The sequence below is a fragment of the Mangifera indica genome, chromosome 4, assembly GCF_011075055.1.
Source record: "Mangifera indica cultivar Alphonso chromosome 4, CATAS_Mindica_2.1, whole genome shotgun sequence".
NCBI lineage: Eukaryota > Viridiplantae > Streptophyta > Magnoliopsida > Sapindales > Anacardiaceae > Mangifera > Mangifera indica.
Window position 1 is genome coordinate 11,367,804 of NC_058140.1, and position 25,967 is coordinate 11,393,770.

Below are 25,967 nucleotides of genomic sequence, written 5' to 3' on the forward strand. Positions count from 1 at the left end.
AAGAGGAAAATGTTGTTTTTCAAACTTTAATTTAAGAGAAAAATTGTAAGTTTTTTAAATTAAGAGAGAAAATGATAAAAAAATTTAAGGTTATAAGGTTTAATAATAAAATAATAATTTTATCTTTCTTTTTACCAGAAGTTAATGTATGAATAAGTTTTTTAATTTTTTAATTAATATGAATATATTTTTTAGAATAGAGTAAAACTTGTATGGGATATAGTCCTTTGCCCTGGGAAAATTTATGAAGCAAAATAGGCACATGATTAAGAAAATTTGTTTTTATTATTTATTTCTCTCCCTCCCTGGTGGTCTCGGTGTGACTCTTCAGCAATGGCCGCCACTCAGCTTTTCTCCCACTCACCTTCACTTTCCAAAACCCTAACACAAAACCCATATCCTAAGTTCCCCATATTATCCCTCAAATCCACTTTAAACCTTCGAACAACCCTTAAACCCTTCACTCTCAAGGCAGTCCTGTCTGAGAACCCCACAAAACCCCTCACTCAAACCGACCCATTTGAACACTGTTTCACTAAGAAATCTGATGGCTTTCTCTACTGTGAAGATGTTAAAGTTCAAGATGTTATGGAAACCGTCGAAAAAAGACCTTTTTATTTGTACAGTAAACCACAAATCACTAGAAATGTTGAGGCTTACAAAGAAGCCCTTTCTGGGTTGAACTCTATTATCGGTTATGCCATAAAGGCTAACAATAATTATAAGATTTTGGAGCATTTGAGAAGGTTGGGCTGTGGAGCTGTTCTTGTGAGTGGGAACGAACTGAGGCTTGCTCTTCGAGCTGGTTTTGATCCCACCAAGTAATGCTTTTGTTATACTTTCATATGTTAGCTTTTATGTTTACTAAAGTTCTGTTTTTTTTTTTTTTTTAATTTTTTGTTTTGGTTTTAATTTGATGATGGATAAATGGATAGGTGTATCTTTAATGGGAATGGGAAACTCTTGGAAGATTTGGTGTTGGCTGCACAAGAGGGTGTTTTTGTGAACGTTGATAGTGAGTTTGACTTGGAGAATATTGTAACAGCTTCAAGAATTGCTGGCAAGAAGGTTAATGTGTTGCTCCGGATCAATCCTGATGTGGATCCTCAGGTTTGGGTTGACTTAGTGTTAATATATATGAACTTTCTGATGTATTACACTCTTACATTGTGTAACTTTGTAGAGAGGAGAACCTTGTAAAAATTCAATTGAATACTTAGAAGTCTTCCTAGTTGATTAGTTTCAACGTCCTGTTGAATTAGATGAGTGGTTTGGGATGTTTGGTATGCAATGCAACATTATGGAATTTGAGAATTTGTGTAGGCATTTCCAGTATTGCGCCGATGGTATGTAAAAGAGGTTTTGCTGCTATGTGACCAGATTCCAGTTGACACTTATAAAATTGATTGTGGTTTAAAAATTGCTGTAAATTCCACTTACAGAAATTGAATTTTTTGTGGGTATTATCTTATAGGTTCATCCTTATGTTGCTACTGGAAACAAGAACTCTAAATTTGGTATTAGGAATGAGAAGTTGCAGTGGTTTTTGGATGCTGTGAAGGCAAATTCTAATGAGTTGAAGCTTGTGGGGGCTCATTGCCATCTTGGTTCAACTATTACTAAGGTCTGTTCCAGTACTTTGCTTATATCCTGTCACTCAGTGGTACATTTTTGCAATATAGAAAGTTTTGTGAATAATGTCAAAATATTTCTTAAGCTCTTATTGGTGATATTTGCGTACTCCTATGATTTTTGGAATAATGTTCAAATTTATTCCTTGTGATCACTGCTCGTGACTCATTAAAATATTGTTTGGATTATGTGTACTTGGGTAAATTACAGGATTCTTCAACTTCCAAGTTTGTCTCATAATCATGTCATTGTTTAGATAAATGAGTTGGACTTCCTATTTTCAAAGTACGAATCTATACATGTCTTTGTGTATTATAATCTATGCATCACCTGTTTCCAATAGCCAGATTTGATGATAGTGCCCTTTCACAAAACAAAGAAGGAAACCTCACATGTTCTATGCTTAAGAATCTTTGTAATATGTGACTGATTCAACTGCTCTAAAACATCAGCAATCAATTATCTTGGTTACTGTTTGGTGAATGCCCAAGTTGAATTTCTATGAGTTGGAACATTTTGGATTAGATGTATCCTTAATAACTGCTTTAGCTTATGGAAGCTATTATACATTCTTTCTCTTTTGATTTCAGGAGAGGTTGCTCAAGTATGTTTTTTTGTGTATCTTCATTTGTACGATTAATGAATAGGCAAGTTCTTTTCTTAATGATTTCAGGTGGATATATTCAGGGATGCTGCAGTTCTTATGGTTAATTATATTGATGAAATACGAGCCCAAGGGTTTGAAGTTGATTACTTGAACATTGGAGGTGGCTTAGGAATAGACTATTATCACACTGGTGCAGTCCTTCCCAAACCCAGAGATCTCATTAATACTGTGAGTATCGTTTTCATAAATCCTTCACTTATTGATAGCTCATTCATGTTTGAATTACTATCATAATAAGGAAATTAAGAGTTCGTGTCACCATCACATTATGGAGTCTGCACATGTTTTCTGTTAGCGTCTTAGAAAATTATTGGTATTGTTTACTGACTTATATATCCAAGATAAACGCACTAAATATATTAATCAATGGTGCCACGTGGGGGTGTACGCTTAACAACTTTTATATTTTTGTTGTTTTGTAGCATTAGAATGAATTTAAGATTTGAAGGGAAAAGGTTTTCCTTTACTGTGATCGGCATCATCTCATGGCCTTGTTATATGCATAATTATGTATTTACGAAGCAAATTTTTATCAATCTAAGAAATGACTTTTCATTTTCTTCTTATTGATTGGTATAGGTAAGGGAGCTGGTGGCATCAAGAAATCTCAATCTGATTATTGAACCAGGGAGGTCACTTATTGCTAATACTTGCTGCTTGGTTAATCGAGTCACTGGGGTCAAAACTAATGGAACAAAAAATTTTATTGTGATTGATGGCAGCATGGCTGAACTTATCCGTCCTAGTCTTTATGATGCTTATCAAGTATGTATCCAAATTCACTGTTCAAATTATTGATCGATATTGGTTCACTTGTTTGCTTAGTCCTTTATTTGTTGACATTCTTCTTTGTTTCTTAGTTTGACGACTTGTCATCTCTTGTCAATGACTGCCTCTCTTTTGAGGTTTTACACTCTGTATGTGTAACCAACAAAAAAATGCTATCATCCAAGTCTAATGTACTTGATATGTAAGAGCACTTAGTTGTGCCTTAAGAGTCAATCAAAGTTTTAGTGAACCATGCTTCAATGTTTACGTTCTTTCTATATATCACCTTCTTCTGCTCATTGCCAGTCATTTACAGCAGAATATCATCCATTTTTAGAGTGATGGGCCATATCTTTATGTGCTAGTTATTTATTTTGACACCTTTTTGCATTGCTTTTATATTTATTATGTCCAAAGAATATGTTTCTTTGGTTGGTTGCAATTGACTCAGTCATGTTTGGTTGCAGCACATTGAGTTGGTTTCCCCTGCACCACAAGATGCTGAAACTTGCAAGTTTGATGTGGTGGGTCCTGTCTGTGAATCTGCAGATTTCTTGGGGAAGGAGAGGGAACTTCCTACCCCGGCTCAGGTAATTTTTAACCTCTTTATAGCATGGTTGGAGCAATTATTTCCCAGCCTTTCCTGATCAAGAGTTTCGCTTTGTAGGGAACTGGTCTGGTTGTTCACGATGCAGGTGCCTACTGCATGAGCATGGCATCAACTTACAATCTCAAGATGCGTCCTCCAGAGTACTGGGTATGCAGCCTAGAAATCTGTCATGTTTCTTCTAAATGTATTTGCAGTATTATGTGATTATTAATTTCAGCTGTTATTCTTTTTAGTTTCTATCATTTCCCTCAACGAATGCTCTGCTAAATTTCTACTATCTGTGTTCTGCGGATGCCTTTGCTTGTTAAGTCTAGAATTCCTTGCAAATTTTAGAAACTATAGAATATGACAGCAGATATTAGTGCCTTAGAATTTCTGCTATGACAAAATAAGTCCTGAGAATTTGAATTTATGCTGTCAGGTTGAAGAAGATGGATCAGTATCCAAAATTCGGCATGGCGAAACTTTTGAAGACCACATGCAATTCTTTGAAGGTCTTTGATTTAGATATTAGGAATGAATGAACATGAGAATGTCATTTTAACTGAATTTAATTAGTCGCCAAGTTTTTTTATATTAGCTTTGTATTCACTAGAACAAAAAAAACTCTGCTCAATAAATTAAATTTCAACCTGGATTTCACTCAGTTGGCCAGTTTTTGTTCAGTTGTTGGGGGTATATAACTTTTATTGGATGTATTTTGTATTTCACTTTTCTGAGTGTAACATGCAATTATGGGCTGCTTGATACGTCTTACAAATGATATGGGCCTTATGGTTGGAACCGTACAAAGAATCTGTAACCAGCAATATAATATTTTATTTCAGTAGCTCTATAATTTTAAGTTCTGGGAATTTCATTATCTGTAATCTGAAGTTATAAGAAACTGACACTGGTTTTTTCAAAGCATCTTTGATGATAGATATTCTATAGTTGTGATGGGCTACCTAACGCATATGTGACTAAACAACACTATCTGATTTCGACCTTTTCCTCTTGAGTTTATTTTATTATTATATTATAATTCATGCAGGCTTGAATTATGCATTCAGTCAGCTGTTGACACAAGTGCTGCATCCGCCACATGTATCAAAATCCTTTCATTTGCTAACTTGTTGCTTTCAATCCAATATGATAAGCTGCAGATATTTTTTTTCCCATGAAAGAGAGATTGTTGACTATAAGGCATATTTTTTTTCCTTTTTTATATATTAATTTAACAAAGCTGGTACTGCAAGCGCACAGATTGACAACATGAAATTGTAGTCACCAAATAAAAACAATACCAAATTTGCTCATGTTTCAGTGGGGAATCTTCCTTTTCTTCCTGAAATCACTTCCTGGAAAATTGAGCCAAGAATCCAAAGTGCTACAGCCTGTTTAGTATTCTTCGGTGAATAAGCAATCTGATACCAAAATGAGAAATCAATTCTGTCCTTGACCACTCAGCAGCAGAATCAAACCTTAAGAAACATCCCCTTATGAACATTGTCTGGTTGCCCAAGGGAAAGAACTCAATGTGTAACCAGTAAATCCAAACATCTCAAAATAAATTCAATTTCTTATTACTACTATGCAAGCCTTAAAAAATTAAATGGGATTGTCGATTTTGAGCATAGTCGTCAGCAATCAAAATCTTTGAGTGAATTGGCCTGTTAAAGGACCACCACAAATGGGCATGAAAGCAAAATATTGATGAGACATCAATACATGCTTTGAATTTAGCAGAAAAAAATGAAGAGAAAAGAAGCCGATCACGCTTAGAAATTCTTGTGGTGGTTGATGAAGGTAGCTCAATTCGGTGGAAACACTTGGATCCACGTTACTTCGTATACTCGTTGCTTTCTCAGCAATTATGGTTCGGTTCATTTGTCAGTATCACAAATACAAGAATCAACATTCAATCACATAATTGCATAGAGGACCCTACTTCTCTGACCCAGATTACAAGCACAAATTTGAAAAAGTGGGCATCTGCCATGATCAGTGTAATACTAGGAAGCACGGAACTCACAATAGGATGTGTTTCCATACTTTGGAAACATTTTCATTTTTGAAACTCTCCGAAACTTATATAAAACATTTTGAGAGCATTTTAAAATTTTCGAAAAATTTTGAAATATATTTTTTTAAAAAGAAAATTGTAAAATCGATTAAACACACATCTTTTATATTTTCAAAGTCGAAGTGTCGCTAAATCTCATATTAAATTCATTTTTTCTCTACTCTCTAGTATGTTATTTATCTTTTTTTCAATATATTATATAAATTGATATACATTGTTGTTTTCTTTTTAAATATCTATACATACTTAGACAAGAATAATTTACAATAAGTTATATAATTTTATTTTATAGTATACTTTCTCTTTATTATTTTTTATTATTTGTTTTTATATTGTATAAATTTATATATTTTTGTTATAAAAAATTTGATATTTATAAAAAAACTTTTATTATTTTCATATTTATAAGTTTTTTCACATTCTTGTTTTAAATGTATTTTTTAAAAAATATAATTTTATATTTTTGTTTCCACATTTTCATTTTCGTACTACATAATTGTAATATTACCTTGAAGATTTAAACTGCTCAGAATTTTGTTCCTTCTGAAAAATCACTATTTTTTTTCTTTGGAAACTGATAAGCCATAGAAGAAGAAGAAGAAGAAGAAGAAGAGAAAAATGCTTGTGGGGGGGTCCAAGATTATGTGGAGACGACGACGACGACGACGACTAGCACCTAGAATTCTTTTATTAATTAGTTGAATGCAGTTTTATTGGTTGCAGCTTATCGAAACTTATCCACTTTGATGAATATGATTGTTGCTGCTGCTGCTGCTGCTGCTTCACAGATGTGACCCCCACCAATACAAATTCTAATGATATTTTATATATATTGTTCAACCGAAATAAATATGGTATGTGTCTACATTTACAGTGTTACAATGGATACATAGAAAAGACGTTACAATAAAAATCATCTCTAATTACAAAATTGTTTGACTATTTATAAAGAGAGAAAATACATTTTAATTAATATAATAATTATGATCTACGATAAAGTGACAATCTTTTATTATCAATATTGACATAATAGATAATATAGGTGATAATCTGATTATCCAATTTACCTTACATATTAAAATATTACTAAGGTAATTTTGATTTTATTATTATTTACTAATTTTTTTGAAACAAAAATAAATTTATTTTTAATTAATATAATAAATAATATAAAAAATATTTAAAAATAATTATATTCAAAGACATTTAAGTAAAATAATTTATTAGTATTTTTTTATTATCTTTAACCAAACACAATAATTATTTATACTTATCAAATTTTATCAAATATAGTAATAATTTATATTCAATAATCTTTTCAGTAATCTATCTTCAAGATAATCTTTTTATTTTAGTAATAAAATATTATCTAAATAAACACACCCTAAATGTAAGAAAAGTGCGTACTTTCATTAGTTGCTAAAATTCAAGAAAGTGGACTCCAAGTCATAGAAAACATGTATGCTCATGGAGGTCGTGCATCCAACTATGTTAACATTAGATGTATGAATTGAAACACTCTCCACCTTGAAAATTTCAGGCATTCAAAATCCTTATTCGTGCCCTGAGGGTTGTGGCGTCATGAGTGTTCAAGGCGTATGAACATGCGAGCAAAAGTCACACAAAGCAGAGAATGTGTAAACTTATCAATGTCCATTGATTACTCATACCGGCGACATTCCAACCATCATGTGAAGAATTTCCCTTAGCTATACAGATATAACTTGCATTAACAGAGAGTGTACCCTTATACGCCATCGTCATGGTGTTCCAACCATAACTCACACCAACCATCAGTGTTAAGCAGACTAATAACTCACTTTAAGATAATGAACCCTATAGATAATAAGAGAAAAGAACCATTATTTTTTTAGTAAGTCAGAGTCATGACAAAAATATTGTTCAATAACTCTTGCATGACTTCAAGTAACTTAGCAGGTATCTAGCTGAAAACAGGAAACAATACAAGCCTCCATGACTACAAGATAGAACTTATATCTTCCCGCAACTGGTGGCATTGCATCTTTAGAGTCACAAGGTAATCATTTACTACCTTAAAGAAGTTATCACACTAAACATAATACATTGCTATTATTTTGTAACTAAGAGGATGCCCCAAAATCTTATTAATCTTTCACAAAGCTTTACACAGCCCTCCGTAGCCTATCTGTGTATCCATACATATTTGTTCTCTCTCTTATTTGCTCGTTCATCATATAAAAGGTATATGTTAAGATCGTTACAAGTGTGGAGACAAATTAAAATGCAATTAATGTACAAGAAATAATACTATATTGATTGTATTTAATTACAATTACAACTTATTCAATCCGTAAGTACACATGTGACTATATTCATCCAGTTTGTAAGTAAATAAGCAACTTGACCGAAACTACTTGATCCATTGGTGCGAAAGAAAAATGAAGTAGCAAGCTACATTGTCAAGACCTATGTTCTTTTTCTAAGAAAGAAAACGATCCATAAAAAGATTCTAGACATTAGAAGAAACAAGAACGATTCATTGATTCTTAAACTCTTCTTTTAGTTTTAAGTCACTCTCTAAATTGAGTTTTGGGAACCCTCTACCAAAATCATTAAGGAAGAAACTTGAGCACAAGTCTATAATGTATTAACATTCTATCTAAAACCTTTCTAAATTAACCATAATAGAATACCATCTATAGAAACCTAGCTTAAGTCATATGAGCTCTCTCTTATAATCAGGGATTTCTTTTATGAATCTATGGTGTACCTTCACATCAAATCTTTTTTTATTTTACGAGAAAATGAATAAAAAATCTACTCACATAATAAATTTAGTCAAAATATGTTATACATAAGGTAAGTAACCAGGGAAAAAACAATACTCATCATAGGGATACCTTTGTAGGAAAGAAATAGGAACCAAAGGAATGTCAAACTTTTCAAACATGCACCGAAAGCCACTCCCAGCAAGCTCTCAACCTTCAACCTAACCTCTACATCAATGATGCAAGTACCTTTCTTGTCTGGCTCTTTGACAAAAGTGAAGGACAAAGACTGAGTTGGGGCTGTAACAAATAGTCCACCCCAATACCGTATAAGCACATAAAAGAATGATAACAGCTTTGTATAAAGAAGCCTAAGACGACACAAGACACCTTGACACATTTACGGAAGAGAGAACTCATATTTTAAACTTCCCTCTTCCATTAGAGCCAGAAAAAAAAGTATAACTCCCACCTACATAAATAAAAATGAGAAATGCCAAAACTCAATTATATTGTGATGATGTTCCTCCAATCGATAGAAAAACCTTTAAAAGATGTATAAAGAATTACAAAAATAGCAAGGGAAGAAGACTTTATGCAAAAGTGAGCAGCTTAGGTGACTCAACCTATTTTTTTATAGCTAAAAACAAAGGAGCAAATGAAAGTTCATCTTACTCGTTTAAATCACCTATCGACCATCCTAACATGTAAACAATATATGATCAATCACATTTCAAATGAAAATAAAATGATAAGATAGATTTGTCGTTCGATATGTACAAAATCATTATGATACTAGTTTGCATGTCTCAATTCAAAACATATGATAAATCTAACCGTGACAACATCACTTTTAAAAACAAAAATTCTTGAAGGTCTTGAAGTCATCATCACACTATAAAAAATGAGAGTAATTGTTATACGGTATCTTCCAACCCATAAAATTTCTATTCAATTCTTACTTTTACATGAGTCCAAGGTCTAAAGAGAAACGATTATATGCTAATCAGTGACCAAACAACATTGTAGATGTTTCATATTCAATACTCAACCATAGAAATAGGAAAGCTCCTTAACTTGAGATAGCAAGCAAATATATTTATTAAAAGAGGAATATATCTAAAATCTTTTATAAATATTTTTTTATTCTACATCCATAAAAGCATCATGAAGATATCTCAATCTTAATAACCGAGATATTCTCAATTTTAAAAAATTCTCTTTTAGTTCAATTAAAATAGAAACATATTGTTGAATTATATGAGGGTCAAAAATCGTAAATTCTCCTAATATAAGTGTAATTTCTTTTTAATAGTCTAATAAATATGAAGGATTATACAAAAGAAAATAAAGGCTCAAATACCTTTGAAACATTTTATCATAATGTATTCTTTTAAATAAATATTAGATAATATTCCAATCATCAAATTAAATTATGTTTAAAGTTATGTGTCTTATCTCTTTTCATTTTTCTTTTATTTATTTGTTTCATGTCACACCATGGTAGACAAGTCGAAATCTTTTTAGATATTAACTATTGCTATCTTATCCTATCTTAGGTAAAGCTAGTGACGAAAATTGTAGCAATACTTTCCTATGTTAGGAAACAAGTAGCGCTGGATTATGACGGGGAAAATGGTAGCTTTTGATATGGTGACAACGCAAAGGTGGGGTTGTTGACGGAAAGCAGGTGCAGGGACCCGAGTAGAAACAAGGTTCCTTCACAATTATGGCACAATTAAGTTTCAACAGTCTTCCACTTGGCCCTATCAATGTTTATGGGAGCCACCTCTAGCTGGTTTTCTTCCTCGCATATTAGTCTTCAGGTTCACACGGACGATATTTGAGTGTGTCCCATAATGGATATCTAGCATATTCTTTTTTGTCTCTTAAGAATATTCTCGAATTTTGTCTTATGCTTCTAAATATTTTTTTATATAAAATTATATATACTGATTTTAAATATAAAAAGATATATTTATAAATATTATTATGTTATTAAATAATTTTAAATTAAAAATAAAATAATATTTAATTATATAATAATATACATAAATATATATATATTTATATACTTAAAATTGATATTTATAAAATCAGTCATTATTAATTGTAATGCGTGAAACCGTTAGAGTCTCCTTACAATAGTTTGAATTAATTAAATGATACTACAAGTTAGTAAAGTAATAACCTTTTTATAATATATATCTCACCCGTCTATTAGTGAGCCAACAACGAAGTGTGTTAGGTCAGACTATATCAAAATTGATATAATCTATCATATCATAAATTATATCGTGTCAAAACCCATCAAAAAGTTAGTTGTATTGGTCTATATTTTTTAGTAGCATGAGACAAAACCTATAGTATAGTGGGTCATGTCTTTATGGACTTTGATAGGCCGGTTCATGTGCTTTGATTAAATATTTTTTATTATTAATTTTTGTAATTTTTTAAATAAAGGAGAACAATGCATTTGAAATTTAATAAAAAATATACACTTACAATGAAGGAAAATGTAGTTGCATGATAAAGAAAATTAAACCAATAAAATAAAATAAATCATAAATGAAAAAATAAACTCATGTGTATTACATTTTATAGTATCATATATTTTCACTTTCTTCAATAATTAAATTCTTGAAATCTTCTAAAATGTCTTCAATAACATGATTTTTATTTTGAAATATGTCGTTATTTAATCTTTTATGAACAAAATAAATTTAATAATAATGAAAATTAAAATTGATTTTTTATCGTTCAATACACATCTATTTGTACTAAGAGTTTATTTGAATGTTATAGAAACTACATATGTTGAGAAATCGTGTGCTATGACAGAAATATTGGATTTTTTTTAATATGTTTTTCACTATACAAGAATTTAAATTTAATCATTTTTATCCATAATTTTGAATAAATTATCAATATTTAAATAATTGATAAATTCATAAAATAAAAGAGTTTGAACTTATTAATTGTTTGCCTTTCGTAAGGAAGAACCAAAGACGTTTCCCATAATTTATTTCTTAAGTGGAATATATTTAAGTAAAAATTTTCTAAAATCTTCTATTTTTAATAATAAAAGGACTCTAGATTTTATCCAATTATTTCTAATCAATTTTTTACGCTTAATAATTTTGTCACAGGATCTATTATAATAAAATATAGCAAACAAAAGAGGAGTATCTTCTTAAAATCTTTTTAAATTTTTGTTCCATTGATTTTGTAATTTGTCCAAAAACTTTATGATATTTAATATTTATATTCTTTATAAATAAAATTATACATAAAGTTAGACATCTTACTGATTATAAAAGTGGATGAACTAATAAAGAATTCACATATTGATCTTGATTTTGTAAATAAAATTTACTATTAGCCTTTTAAGTGTTGTAGGTTTTTTTTTTTAAATGTTATTTTCTACTAATAATAATTTCTTTTATTTGATTAAAATACTCTTAAACTATTAACTTATATATTTTTTTCTTTTTTAACGACGGTGGTTGTAACTATTATTCTTCATTGATGTGTAAATTTTCTTTATTTTCAAAACAATCAACATGATTAAATTTGTTGTAATATAGATCCATTTCGAATAAATCTGTGGAAAGAAATATAATTCACTAAAATGAATAAATATAAAAATAAAAGGAAAACAAAAATAGCTAAGAAATTGAGAATTGAGTGGCTTATGTGAAGAATTAAATAAAATTAGTGTGATATTTATAGAAAAGGTTTTAAATGACCATTGGAGGAGAGTAGTCATCGCAAAATTGCTATTTCCTCCAACCATTTGTTTTGATCTGTTTTTTCAAATAAGTTTGTGTTGGGTTGACCATAGGGGTTTTTCCAACAGAGTTGCCATACATACAGGTCTAGGCATGATTTTCAAATTTGTAAGTTGTGTTCTTCCAAACGGGCATGGCAACCTACAACACCTTTATCTATCACCATCTTATAACTCTTTTGTTAAGAGAGTATTTAATTTGGATAATATTTTATTATTAAAATAAAAAAATTATCTTGAAAATAGATTATTGAAAAGATTACTGAATATAAACGATTACTACATTTGATAAAATTTGATAAAAATAGATAGTATAAATAATTAATGTGTTTGGTTAACGGTAATAAAATAATACTAGTAAATTATTTTATTTAAATGTTTTTGAATAAAAATTATTTTTAAATATTTTTTATATTATTTGTTATATTAATTAAAAATAAATTTATTTTTATCCAAAAAAATTAATAAATAATATTATAATTATAATAAAATTAAAATTATGTTAAAATCTTTTAATACTTAAAGTAAAAGTGGTAATTAGAGTACTACTTATATTATCTGTTATGTTAGCATTGATAATAAAAAATTATTGTATTATTTTATTATTAATAAATCAAATAAAATAATATAAATAATAAAATATAAATTATCAAGATAATTTTTAAAACACTTCAACTGAAAGAGCGGCTCCATCCAAAGGTAGAGAAGCAAAAGTTAGCTTGATTCCCTCTTTTCTTTGGCGAGACCCTCTATATTGTGAGTTATGCCAGACTTGTAATCTATGTGGGTCGTATCAAAAGTTTCAAGGTATGAAAAATAATTAAAATAATTAAAAAATAAAATTTATAATATAATAGGTGGATTGACTAAAAGCTCACAAAGACAACCTAAAAATCATGGGTCATACCCTTAACTTTCTCCCGTCGCCTGTCAGCATGACTTGTAATGCTTACCAATTGGTGTATCATGGTACGATACAACCTGTAAATACAATAGATTTATAGCGAATTTAGCTTGACACGACCCAGTACTATATATGCCTAAAGCTAATGAGAAATAAATAAATAATAGTAAATTTAAAATATTTTTATTCTCAAATTGGGTCTGACTATTATACAGGTGAATATATTCAGTCATCAAGTAATATGCATTAATAGACAGTGACATGGACGGCTGAGATTGCATCGCTGGAAATTAACGTAATTTTTCTGGTTGAAGTAACGAAGACGTTCAAGTAATATCTATCTTGATTAACCAATCAAAAACTACAAGGACAACGACTGCAGCACTCCGATTTTCGCCAAGTGGACGGTGGAGTTCCCACAAGATATGTGACAAGCGTCGTTATGGTATTGCCTTTCAGGCATGGCACACGGCTTTTGGCCTTTGTTTATTTTGCTTTCTACTCCCATCAGCCAGCCGTTTCGATATAGAAAGAATCAACGTTTTTTCTTCCTATGCATAATGACTTTAATGCCCCTTTAGTTAAATATAATATCCTAGCTGCCATTGCCATTAATACTTGTACTACTTCTACTTTATCCAAATAAAGTGCCAATATTCTAAAGGCTTATGTTCACTTTATCCAAATAAAGTGCCAATATTCTAAAGGCTTATGTTCACTTTATCCAAATAAAGTGCCAATATTCTAAAGGCTTTTGTTCAGCTAAGGATTGATATAAATTTAATATCTTATCTCTTAATTATTTAAAATTTAAATTTTTATTTATAAATTATTAAAATTAATTAATTTTATAAATAAAATTATTATTTAATTAATAATATATTAAAAATAATAAAATATTATCTATTTTCTTATAGATTTAAAAAACTAATAATTTTTCTAAAATTTAAATTTTAAAATCTTATATTTTCTCTTCTAAGATTTCTCTATCCTTTTTTCAGTGTCACGATTAGCCAGTTTTGCTTTCTCTCCCATTTTTCACACTAGAACCCTAAGAGAAAATATAAGAATCCTGAAATAAAATTATTAGTTTTCTAAATCTAGAAAAAACATAGATAATATTTTATTATTTTCAATATATTACTAATTAAATAACGATTTTACCTTAAATTAATTATTTTTGTTAATTTCAATAATTTATAAGTGGAAATTTATATTTTCAATAACTAATGAGTGAGAGGATAGGATCGCATCAAACATTGGGTGAGAATATATCTTTTGGCTTATTCTAAATAACTAGTTATATTTCAAATTCGTGTGAATCCTTGAGTGAGAAATAATTAAAGTATTTTAAATTAAAAATAAAATCACTTATAATGACATATAATTATTAATATACAAATTAATAATTAATAATATATATATATATATATATATATATATATATATATATATATATATATATATATAACTTTTTATTTTAAAATATTTTAATTTTTTTAATATGTACCCCAAAGGATGGGCCGCAAGTTCCGTTTGGTAGAAGATTAGGATCATTGAATATTGTACTCTTTTTGTCTCTATAAAACATCTTTGTCCTTATCCAAAGTTGGTGGGACGAGATAACATGTTCTAATCTAATGGTAAAAATTAATAAAATTTTCTTACAGTTGGTAGGATTCAATGGGTTATTGTTGTCATCCTGATAAGATTGTAGGGTTTACAGACACTAATGAAATTTAGGTTAGAATGAGACTTCAATTTGAAACATATCAAAGGGTATTTGCATTAACATTTTATTTGTGAATTTATGTACGGTCTCGAATATGTAAGAATATTAATGGCAATTAGTAGTATATGGATAAGATTTGAAATAGGTAAAATAAAAACGTTAATTTTATATATAATATATTTTAATTCCAATTAAAATGGAAAGGCCAAAGGACTTATTCCCACCCAAAAATTGCTTATATCCTTATTTATATTCTTTAACTTTGAAAAATATATTTACTCACCTACGAATGATTAAAGTTAATCAAATTTGTTAGTTTTAAAATTTTATCTCATTTTCTCTTCTTAAACCCTGAAAAGTAATAATTTTCTCTTGAGCTAAATTTTAAAAAATAACATTTTTCCCCCTAAAGTTTACTTTTAAACTCCAACCACTCCTTTGACAGTATGAATTTTCTCCCTCTAACAGTTTGTTTCTCCTCATCTCTCCCTCCTCCGACCAACAATTCAAGTTGGGTCTTCATCTTTCCAGTTTGAATTGTCAGTCAAAGGAGGAAGAGATAAGAAAAGACAAATCGCCAATGGGAGAGACCATTGGATATGACATTAGAAAAGAGACCAGAGTTTGAGAGTAAATCTTAGGGGGAAAATGTTATTTTTTAAAATTTGAATTGAAAGGAAATTATTACTTTTTAGGATTTAAGGAGGAAAATAAGATAAAATTTTAATTTATTTTTAATATTATAGATAAAATGATAATTTTATCTTTAAAACTAATAAACTTAACAACTCATGGGTGGGCATATGAGTTTTCCAAAGTTAAAGGTGGAAATTTGGTAAATAAGCAATCTTTGGGCGGAAGAAGTGCTTTGGCCAAATGGAAACCATGTATTGGATAAAGCTAAACCTGACAAAGTGGTCTGAGTCTTAAAAAGCCTGGTCTAGGGGCATGGCCTGCAAAATTGCGAGTCATGCCAAGGTTGTTTTTAAGGCAAACCGTGTTGGTGTCTATAGAGAAAGTCGATGGGCTAACTTGATATATCTTACTATTTTAAAAGATAATAAAATTTGTTTTCCAAACCGTCGGAGTAGTCATTGTGTAGCGGCTACTATAATAATTAAGTAGTCATTGGTTTCGAATAACGACTCTTTTTTTTTTTTACAAATACCATCCTAAACTTATTCAATTTTTCGCATAGCCACTCAACTCTCAACTTTCTCATCTCTCAAACCCTCAGCTATGGCAACTATCAAGTCAAGTTGACTTAATCTTTGTGGCATATCAATGAGCATTACAAAAGTAAAATACCATAACAAATTTTGTTCACAAGGGCAACAATCCTCTTCTGTTAGTTCATCCACTTATGTAATAAAGAAATGTCTAACTTCATGTATGAACAACAAAACATGATAAATTATATATTCAAATAAGTTGTCACAAATTACCGACCTTTTTCATTTGATGATAATTATATTTTAAAATAGTTTATTCAAAATATTGTACAATATGCATTCAGTAAAGTTCTTAGGAACACATTAAAATATTAGATTGTTACAAATTATGAACTAGTGAAATTAAAAATTATAAATAAAATTAGTAAATTTAATAAAGTTGTTTCAATGATTTCTAATTTATTGACATTTAGTAACCGATATATAGTATTTATTTGTGTAACTTCTTGTTATATTAAATTTGATTGACAATTATAATAAAAAATTATTGCATTTTGAGTTTTAATTTACCTGTATTTTGATGTAACCATTTATAAAAGATTAGCTAAGATTTTTTTTCCAAATATAAAATAAATAAAAATATTTTTCTATCACATTTGATAATTACTCAATATTTTAATACACAATCAAAAGATCATAAAAATCTTAATATTTTATAGAACATGATTGGAAAATTGGATTTGTTTGAATGAATATGTTGGAACCTTTAAAAAACTTACCAAGATTTAAAAATTAAGTAATATTATATATGCGCATTTTTTATACACAATTTAGATACTCAAATGATGTATTATCATGTGGTTAAATATTATTTTATTTTTAATTTAAAATTATTCAATCACATAATAACATATAATCCGTGTACATAAATTATATACTATATATATATATATATATATATATATATATATATATATATATATATATATAGTTTCATTATTAAAAATTTATTATTGTATAATTTATTTAGTTTTATAATGTATAATACATATTAGTTTCATTTTTAAATAATATAATTATCATGAAAATTTTGGACTAATTGAAAAATCATTGGTGTAAAATTTTAAAAAAATATTCAAAAGTTACTTTTATTGTTTGTTGAATCTACTTGTTAAAAGTTATTGCGGAAAATCTGAATACCCATTTATCATTAATAATAGGAGATATTAGAGAATTTAGATGAAATATATTATTCATTTTATAAAAAATATGAAAATAGTACAAACATGTCATATATGTGATTAAGTTTGAGTTTATTTAAAGGTAAACAATATTTATGGTTATCCTCACAAAAAGTAAACAACCGATAGGTTCAAACTGTGATTTTGATGAATTTAAAAATTATATAAATTTTGATAATTTAATAGAAAATTGTGAGTGAAAATGATAATTTTGATATTCTTGCATGATAAAAAGCACATTGAAAAACTTATGTTGTGTTTTTCGCACATGATTTACTAATGTTTTAGAGATAGATACGTCTAATATGATAAAATATCAAGTTTACACTAAAGTGTTGTTAAAAGTATTATGTGTATAAAAGATTAAGTGATAATATGTTTTAAGTTGGAAAATCGTGATGTTGAAGATTTATGAAGATTTAAAAAATTTAGATATCTAAAAAAATAAAAATATACATGTAAAATGTAATACATATGTATTTATATTTTTTTCATATATCTTTTATTTTGTTGGCATAATTTTTCTTTATCATGTAATTATGATTTTTTTTTGTTATAAACGAGAGCTTGTAAATAAAATTTTAGAAATAATATCTTCGTTTATTTTGAAAAATATCGATATTATTATTTAAAAAATTAATTTTTGGTGGATTAGCCTTAAAAAAAAAACTCACATAGACACTATTACAGGGGTGTGGGTCCTATCCTAAGCCTTAGCCTTGAGGTAGACAAACATGGGCCTACCAAGGTCCGTCTTTTCATGGTCTATGACACCTTCCGGCTATGACAAATTATGCATAACCTATCATCGTGTCTAGATGAAACATAATAGAATAATTGACTCAGTTTGAATTGAATCAATGTTGGGTTCAATTTGAACTAAATTTTTAGTTCAACGGATCGAATAGACTCCTCTTTTAGTGATATTGTTCATTTTACTAGTGTTCATCAAACTTACAACACTATTTATTTTATTGGTAATACTATTTATTTCACTAATAATAATGTTTATCTCATTAATAACTTTTTAACGGTATGTCCGATCAACTCAAATTCAATATAATAAATATAAATCAAACTCAAATCAGTTTATATTCAAACTTTGCTCAATTTGAATCTAGTCTTATTGACAATGAGCACTTTTCTATGGTTTAACATTACTATGGGTAATCTCAATTGGGCAACCTTCTTAATTGAATGAATACATTCAAAAACTTAATTATTTGATATAACAAAAAATGGAAACATTCAAACAAACAAATTTGTGTTTTTTCAAACCATAATGTCACAAGAGATAATCCGAGTTAGGTGGCACATTGTATTTTAGGGTTTAATTATTTTGACCAAAATAAAAAAATAAAAAAGGAAAATAGTCATAAAACTTATCAATATATATTTTTGTGATAAATATTTATTTATTGTCAATTGAGAAATTATATTTGTAATAGGAAAAAGTAAAATATTCAAATTTTAATTTTAAGATATAAATAATGTTATTTAATATAATTCTTCACTTAAAATTAAATAATTTTAACCAATCTGGATATGATAATAAGGCCAAAAGATTATTCCCACCGAAGGTTTATTGAATCTCTTGATATCCACTAAATAGCGAAAATCCAAAATCTCATCTGTAGAATATTAAAATTAACAAAATCAATTAATTTGAAGGGTATAATTGTTATTTAATATTTAATATTAAAAAATAAAATTCATCTCTTTTTTTCTCTAAATTTTAAAAACTCATAATTTGTTCTCAACTCTAAGCTTTGAAAACTTCACTTTTTCCTTTGGTTAGGATTAATTAAAAAATGCAACACATTTTTCAGTGACCAAATTGCTTTGGTCACCTTCTCCAAGACTAATGATGGATGGTCCATGCGCTCTCTCTCCGTCCGAAAGACGAATCGATAAAGATGAATTCAACTGATTCTTCTTTTGCTTTATCTCATGAATCTGACCAATTCGTATCTTTAACAACTGAATCATGAGAGTCTAGATGAAGACAAAAGGATTTCCATGGCTTCGGGGTTAACAAAGACACATGATAGTGACCATTATCGAATCGAAGCATGAGTCAATGAAGAGCATGACCCATGCTTCATTTGATGATATTTTGGTCATCATTCTTCAAGGAGAGTGCCGGGAGGGGGAGAGAGCACCAGATAAAAAGATGGATAGGAAGCTGAAGTCGACCAGTGATGAAGGTGGTCATTACAGAAGGAAGAGAAAAAAACCTCGGGGAAAAGTGAAGTTTTCATAACTTAGGGTTTAAGAAAAATGGTTAATTTTTAAAATTTAGAAGAGAAAATGTGATGAAATTTTATTTTTTTAAATATTAAATATTAAATAATAATTATGCTTTTTAAACTAATTGATAATGTGAATTTTAATAGTTTACAAGTGATAATATAAATTTTCAATACTTGAGGGGTCATACCAGAAATTCACAGGTCTTTTGGCCTGATAATAGTTACATGCTGATTATGTTTCCGTCCAAACATTCAATAAATATTTTAAAATAAAAATGATAAATAAAAGTCACGTTGAATTTAAATATCAATAAAATTATGTGTATCTATTTTAGGTATATAAATATATACATATTTATATATATTATCATATGATTAGATAATTTTGAATTAAGAATAAAACAATAATCAATCATATGATAACACATATAAATGTGTATATATTTATATACCTAAAACAGATATACATAGTATTACTCTTTAAATATATATGTTATTACTTGGTCTTTATCCAACAAACTCTTTTTTATCCTTATCCAAACAATCTAGAAGCTCTATAAATAATTATTAAAAAATATTAAATATTTTTTTATTTATTAACAAATTTCACGAACTAAAGATTAAATAAAGAATAACGCTATAAACAAAATAATATATATAAATTTATGTATATTTAATAATATATTATTATATAATTATTTTTATTTTATTTTTAATTTAAAATTATATATTATTTTTATACACAAATTTGTATTAAATAAAATCCATAAATTGCAATAAATTATTATTATTTAGTGGTAAAAAAGTCGTGATCTTTTTTGTTATCAGATGGTGGAGGGAGGGGCAATGAAGGTAAATACAAGGAAGAAGTAAGGGCAAATAACTGAAGAAAGTGTATATAAACGCCCAACGAACCCACGCTTGCCTTGACGGCACTCCGCGTCAACCGTGGTTTTGGATTTTGTGTCGTTTCGAAGTTTTTGAGAGAGTGTTTTTCTGCTCCTTTTCTTTTATATTTACTCTGAAAGCAAACAATAAAAACTCAACGTTCTCGTCCTCTGAAAGCAAACAACTTATTTTCTCTCGTTTTTTAAACCTAATCCGCCCTCATTTTGCTCATCTAAACCCTAGTATTTGCTAAGTTGACCGTCATTTCCTGTCATTTTGTTTTGATAGGGTTTGTTTTTGAGAGTGAAGGATCAAGATTTTGCGTTTCTGTCTCAGATCGGTTGGTAACTTACTTGCATTTCTTTTTAAATTTTTTGAGAATTTTGATCGACGATTTCTTTGTTGAAGAGTTTGGTATTTGGGTCGGTTTGGTGTTACTGCTATTTGTTTTTGTTAATGAATGATTATTATTGTATGCATTTTTTTTGTTGAAGAAAATGTGTTTATGCCTTGTTATATAATATTTTGTGCTTTTTGAATTGTAATTTTTTTTATGTTGTTTATTTTTGTGTTATTGATCGTCTTTAGCTGCAGTTTTTCTCTGTTTAATTTTAATTTTCTTTGTATATATTCTTACTCTGGGAAGTCAAATTCCATCTTATATGTGGAATTCAGCTTACATATATTTTATCTTCTATGTTTGATAATTTGTTTGCAAGGGAGAAATTTCGGTTAATCTTCTGTTAGTTTGTTTGTAAACCTGAAATCGTGGACGATTATTGGAAGAAATCTAACTGCCTTAGATTGTTTCTTCTCTCCATTTTGGGAGCTGCTAATGCCATCTTCTGATGGCTGGATTGAGAACTAGAATTATTTTATGAACAATTTTATCTAAAGATGTGATTTTGGGCTGGATATACTAATTTTTTACGGACAAGTGTTTTGATATATGTGAATATCTAGGACCATTTTTGTGTTTTTTTGTTTTTTTTCCGTAAGTGTATTTATATATTAGTGACTGGTTTCTGCTTTCTTGCTTTTCAGAATTTGTTATTAATACTTTTCTTACTTTTCAGGTTCCACCGTACTATCAGGGGAGTTGGCTGTGCGGTTTTAATTTTGAGCTATTAACTTTAAGTTTCATTTGACTTCTGACATCGAATATGGCTGCTGACTCGAAGACAAGCCTTTCTAATGGCAATGTCAATACACAGCCAAATCCAGAGAGGACTTATCAAGTTGTTGTCGCTGCAACAAGGGATATGGGTATTGGTAAGGATGGGAAGTTACCCTGGAGATTGCCTTCTGATCTGAAATTTTTCAAGGATGTCACTCTGACTACATCAGATTCTGGGAAAAAGAATGCAGTCATAATGGGAAGGAAAACATGGGAAAGTATTCCTCTTGAGCATCGACCTTTGACTGGTCGCCTTAATGTTGTCCTGACTCGATCTGGGAGTTTTGACATCGCTACTGCTGAAAATGTTGTGATATGTGGAAGCATGGGTTCTGCCTTAGAATTGTTAGCTGCCTCTCCTTATTGTCTTTCAATTGAGAAAGTGTTTGTTATAGGAGGTGGCCAAGTATTAAGGTGTGTACTTGGCAATTTCTTGTTCATTACTCTATTTAGATGCTTGTGTTTCTTATTTTGTAAGTGGACGGTATTTTGATACAGGGAAGCTCTTAATGCTCCTGGATGTGATGCAATCCACATTACTGAAATTGAGACAAACATTGATTGTGATACTTTTATCCCGCCGATCGATCTAGCAGTATTTCAGCCATGGTACTCATCCTTCCCTATTGTGGAAAACAAGATTCGACATTGCTTCACAACTTATGTCCGGGTTAGAAGCTCTGCGGTTGAATCCCTTGATCAAAACAGTGATTCTGTCCTTGATAGTAAGACCGATTCTATCAAGTTTGAGGTGAAGAAGTTCTCATTTCTGCCCAAGATGGTTTTTGAGAGGCATGAAGAGTACTTGTATCTAAGGCTTGTTGAGGACATCATCTCAGATGGTATTCTCAGAAATGACCGGACAGGGACTGGCACTCTATCAAAGTTTGGTTGCCAGGTTAGTCAGCCTTAGATTTTGTGGAGAGCTGTGTCTAGTTTTTTTTCTGAATGTTTCTGTTCATTGGTCTCTTCCTTAAACAACTAAATCATGGAAGCTCACTTTTTTTTTTTTTCAATTCAATTCCAAATAGATGCGGTTTAATCTGCGCAAAACTTTTCCACTTCTTACAACCAAGGTATGGCTAACTGACCTATTTATTTTCTGTTGAATGGTCTAAATTAATTGGTTTTTACATATTCATTTTTAAAAGGGTGGAAACTTGGACTGAATCGTGATGTCCTTTATTTAACTTATTATAAGGTCCATTTGTAGTAAAAGCAAACATTTTTTATTGATTTCATATTTAGGCTGATATTCATTATTATCCTTTGGTTCATAGAAAGTATTTTGGCGAGGTGTTGTTGAAGAACTACTCTGGTTCATCAGTGGTTCAACAAATGCCAAGGTATATGATGTTATTGTTGAATGTTTATTTTTTATGATTTGATGGCAGAAGAGCAGAGCATTTCATTTTGTGTCCAAAGACTACCCTAACCCTAATTACAAGGGTTTCACTCATTTGCAGATGTTTTTTTAGACAATAATGACATTGGGTGGTGTTACTTTCAGTAGAATTGTAGCTTTGCATCTGCTTGAAGCTATGTGAGTTGAGTGACTGAATGGATGACATTTTGATAGTACTTGTCATTTGACTGATTTTACCTTTTTCTGTAAACACCACTAATCAGTGTTTGATCTGCACGTATTTTCAAAAGTGTGATATGCAACGTATGCACTGTAAAAAACTGTCATCCAGGATCTTTTTGTTTATACCATGTGTAGTTACGAATCATATATTTTGGTTTATGACTAATTTTCATGGTACACTGAATTAGCTGTCTGTACACCCATGGGGTTGTATTCTTCTTCATTGATGGAATTAATGGTCTGTACTCTTATCAGTATCAGATATGAATACTTTTTTATATTTCTCTGGGATTATGACTTGACCTTTTAACTTTGTTTCCATTCTAGGTATGGAATTCTTTCTAATGCTTTTTTTCGTTTGATCACTGATAAAAGAATCGTGCATTAGATATTTTGTTCCTTTACTGTGCTTCGTTTATCTGTTAGAGCTGGAAAAAAAATGGTTTAGATTCTAAAAGTTAGTATAATTGACAGGCTCTTCAGGAGAAGGACATTCATATATGGGATGGCAATGCATCTAGAGAATACCTCGATAGGCAAGTGCCAGATTATTTATATTATTTGGGGCAAAATCTGGTGCCACTTTCATACACTCTAACCTGATGTGTATCTGTGCAGTGTTGGGTTGGCAGACAGAGAGGAGGGTGACCTCGGTCCTGTATATGGGTTTCAGTGGAGGCATTTTGGGGCAAGGTTGGTGGAATCTGCTATTTCCAAGTGTTATTGATAGATTGGAATTATATTCAAGGATTAGAGCTTCAGCTTTTGCTAAATGTGTTAACAGGTACACTGATATGCATGCTGACTACTCTGGACAAGGCTTTGATCAGTTACTAGATGTTATTGACAAGATTAAGAATAATCCAAATGATCGCCGGATCATCCTTTCAGCTTGGAATCCATCTGATCTTAAATTAATGGCACTTCCACCTTGCCACATGTTTGCACAGGTTGGTGTCAAATTTATGCATAAAATTGTGTTTGATTTTCTTCCTTTTATGTAAGTCTTTAGTTTTTTGTTTGCAGTTCTATGTAGCCAATGGGGAGTTATCATGTCAAATGTATCAGCGCTCTGCTGACATGGGCCTGGGTGTGCCTTTCAACATTGCATCTTATACTCTTTTGACATGCATGATTGCTCATGTTTGTGGTATTTATCCTCCCGGCAACTAATGAATAAGTTTTGTGTATATGAATAAGTCTGGATATTATTTTAATGGTTTTTATTACCTAAGTATTGCAGTTTTGTCCTACAGGAATTTTTGTTAACCTTCTTAAATATTGCGTAGATCTTGCTCCTGGTGATTTCATCCTTGTGACTGGTGATACTCATGTTTATCGCACTCATGTGAGGCCTCTGCAGGAGCAACTTCAGAAACCGCCAAAGCCTTTTCCAGTAAGAAGGATGCTTTTTTAAACAGACGCCACGTTGATGTTTTGATTATTATCCTCTCAGGTTTTGTTTCTGTCTATTTAATATCCATGTTTCAATGCAGATTTTGAAGATCAATCCGGAGAAGAAAAATATAGATTCTTTTGTAGCAGCTGATTTCAAACTCATAGGTTATGATCCTCACCAGAAAATTGAAATGAAAATGTCAGTGTAGTGCATTCGGATAGGTGTTCCATAAACTTGAAGGACTCTGGTCCCTCCAAGGCAATAATTGCCAAGTTTTGAGGCAAGTACATGATTCTCCATTTCTGATCAGTGATTCATGTTATCTAATCTAATTCTGCTAGCCTCCATTAAGTTCCTTTATATTCAATCTAATGTATTTCATGACCATGAAGTTGTTGGTATGCATTGCATTGGAATATGTGGGCATATGTCTCATAAGAAAATTGATATATTGAAGCTATATCATTTTGTATTATGTTTCAGGCACAGCTGGTGGAGGCATATATTGATGCGGAGTTTTATACGCACATTAAAATAAAAAATTGTTAGTTGGATACACTTTTTAAGTGTTGCTTATGTAGTAAGTGAGAATCCTTTTGTTCCACATAGAGTTGGTGGTTCTAAGGTGATTTAGGGTTCTTGTATTTTCGAGCTATTAAGACTTGTTTTAGCCTTTGTTGTTGGAACTTATCTGCTATGGGAATATGTATTTGCTACTAAACTCGATTTTGCTCTTTTTGGACTAGTTGTTGAATTTTGTTTTTATAAATTCCTTTTTCTTTCTTTGTATTTTTTATAACAAAGTTAAAAGTTGAAACTTGTACTTGGAGAAAACGTAAATGGTATAAAGGAAGAAGAAAAAGTAAATTCCTTGCCCTCTAAGGAAGTGCCGTTGAGTGGCATGAGAATTTAGACTAAAATAATAAATAGTTGAAAACGATGATCGGGAAATTTGTTGCCTTGGAGGTAGAGAGACAAATTCAGTCTACTCAGCAACCATGGTTCAAGTCCCACGAGAGAGAAAGAGAGAGAGATCTGGGTTAAAACAAATGAGGTATTCCAAAATACCTTCTATTTTATTTTTTCAATTATTTATTTTGACAAGTATGTCCTTTCCCCCTTCCCCACCCGCCGACTGGTCAGCAATGTCTGCTGGAGTGACCTTAGTTTCCTATATGGAGTGCAATAGGATCATTGTAGTTTCCTTTAGTCTTCCCTGGTTAGTGCAATTGGGGTTTTACTTTAAACCAATCGGATTTGCTCATGACTTGGTTATGCTTGACTGACTTGCAACCTCAGAACCGTGAAACACGCAGATTCAAAAAGTCTATC

General features: G+C 30.0%; 2 protein-coding genes across 6 annotated transcripts; both read left to right on the forward strand.

The window, feature by feature from the left end:
- Positions 1-249: 249 nt before the first annotated feature.
- LOC123213143 (diaminopimelate decarboxylase 1, chloroplastic-like) lies at positions 250-4,342 on the forward strand. Its single transcript, XM_044632511.1, has 8 exons — positions 250-821; positions 936-1,110; positions 1,475-1,624; positions 2,306-2,467; positions 2,879-3,064; positions 3,535-3,657; positions 3,735-3,824; positions 4,099-4,342. Exons 1-8 carry the CDS (start codon positions 334-336, stop codon positions 4,177-4,179), a joined length of 1,455 nt encoding a protein of 484 aa, XP_044488446.1. The 5' UTR covers positions 250-333; the 3' UTR covers positions 4,180-4,342.
- Positions 4,343-20,501: 16,159 nt separating this feature from the next.
- LOC123213144 (bifunctional dihydrofolate reductase-thymidylate synthase-like) lies at positions 20,502-25,714 on the forward strand. 5 transcript variants are annotated; one of them, XM_044632513.1, is made up of 12 exons: positions 20,502-20,815; positions 21,548-22,062; positions 22,147-22,546; positions 22,680-22,724; positions 22,929-22,994; positions 23,711-23,772; positions 23,855-23,929; positions 24,021-24,186; positions 24,263-24,386; positions 24,493-24,632; positions 24,733-24,915; positions 25,119-25,714. In XM_044632513.1, exons 2-11 carry the CDS (start codon positions 21,635-21,637, stop codon positions 24,841-24,843), a joined length of 1,617 nt encoding a protein of 538 aa, XP_044488448.1. In that variant the 5' UTR covers positions 20,502-20,815; positions 21,548-21,634; the 3' UTR covers positions 24,844-24,915; positions 25,119-25,714. The 5 variants fall into 5 exon arrangements, with proteins under 5 accessions (XP_044488448.1, XP_044488451.1, XP_044488447.1 ...); XM_044632516.1 differs by having other exon boundaries at positions 20,502-20,811; positions 24,249-24,386; positions 24,526-24,632; XM_044632512.1 differs by having other exon boundaries at positions 20,502-20,811.
- The last annotated feature ends 253 nt before the right edge of the window (positions 25,715-25,967 follow it).

Coding starts and splice junctions, on each gene's coding strand:
- LOC123213143 (XM_044632511.1), top strand. CDS start 334: ATGGCCGCCACTCAGCTTTTCTCCCACTCACCTTCACTTTCCAAAACC. Junction 1,625..2,305: donor TTGGTTCAACTATTACTAAG/GTCTGTTCCAGT, acceptor TAATGATTTCAG/GTGGATATATTCAGGGATGC. Junction 3,065..3,534: donor GTCTTTATGATGCTTATCAA/GTATGTATCCAA, acceptor GTTTGGTTGCAG/CACATTGAGTTGGTTTCCCC.
- LOC123213144 (XM_044632513.1), top strand. CDS start 21,635: ATGGCTGCTGACTCGAAGACAAGCCTTTCTAATGGCAATGTCAATACA. Junction 22,725..22,928: donor TTCCACTTCTTACAACCAAG/GTATGGCTAACT, acceptor TTTGGTTCATAG/AAAGTATTTTGGCGAGGTGT. Junction 22,995..23,710: donor GTGGTTCAACAAATGCCAAG/GTATATGATGTT, acceptor TATAATTGACAG/GCTCTTCAGGAGAAGGACAT.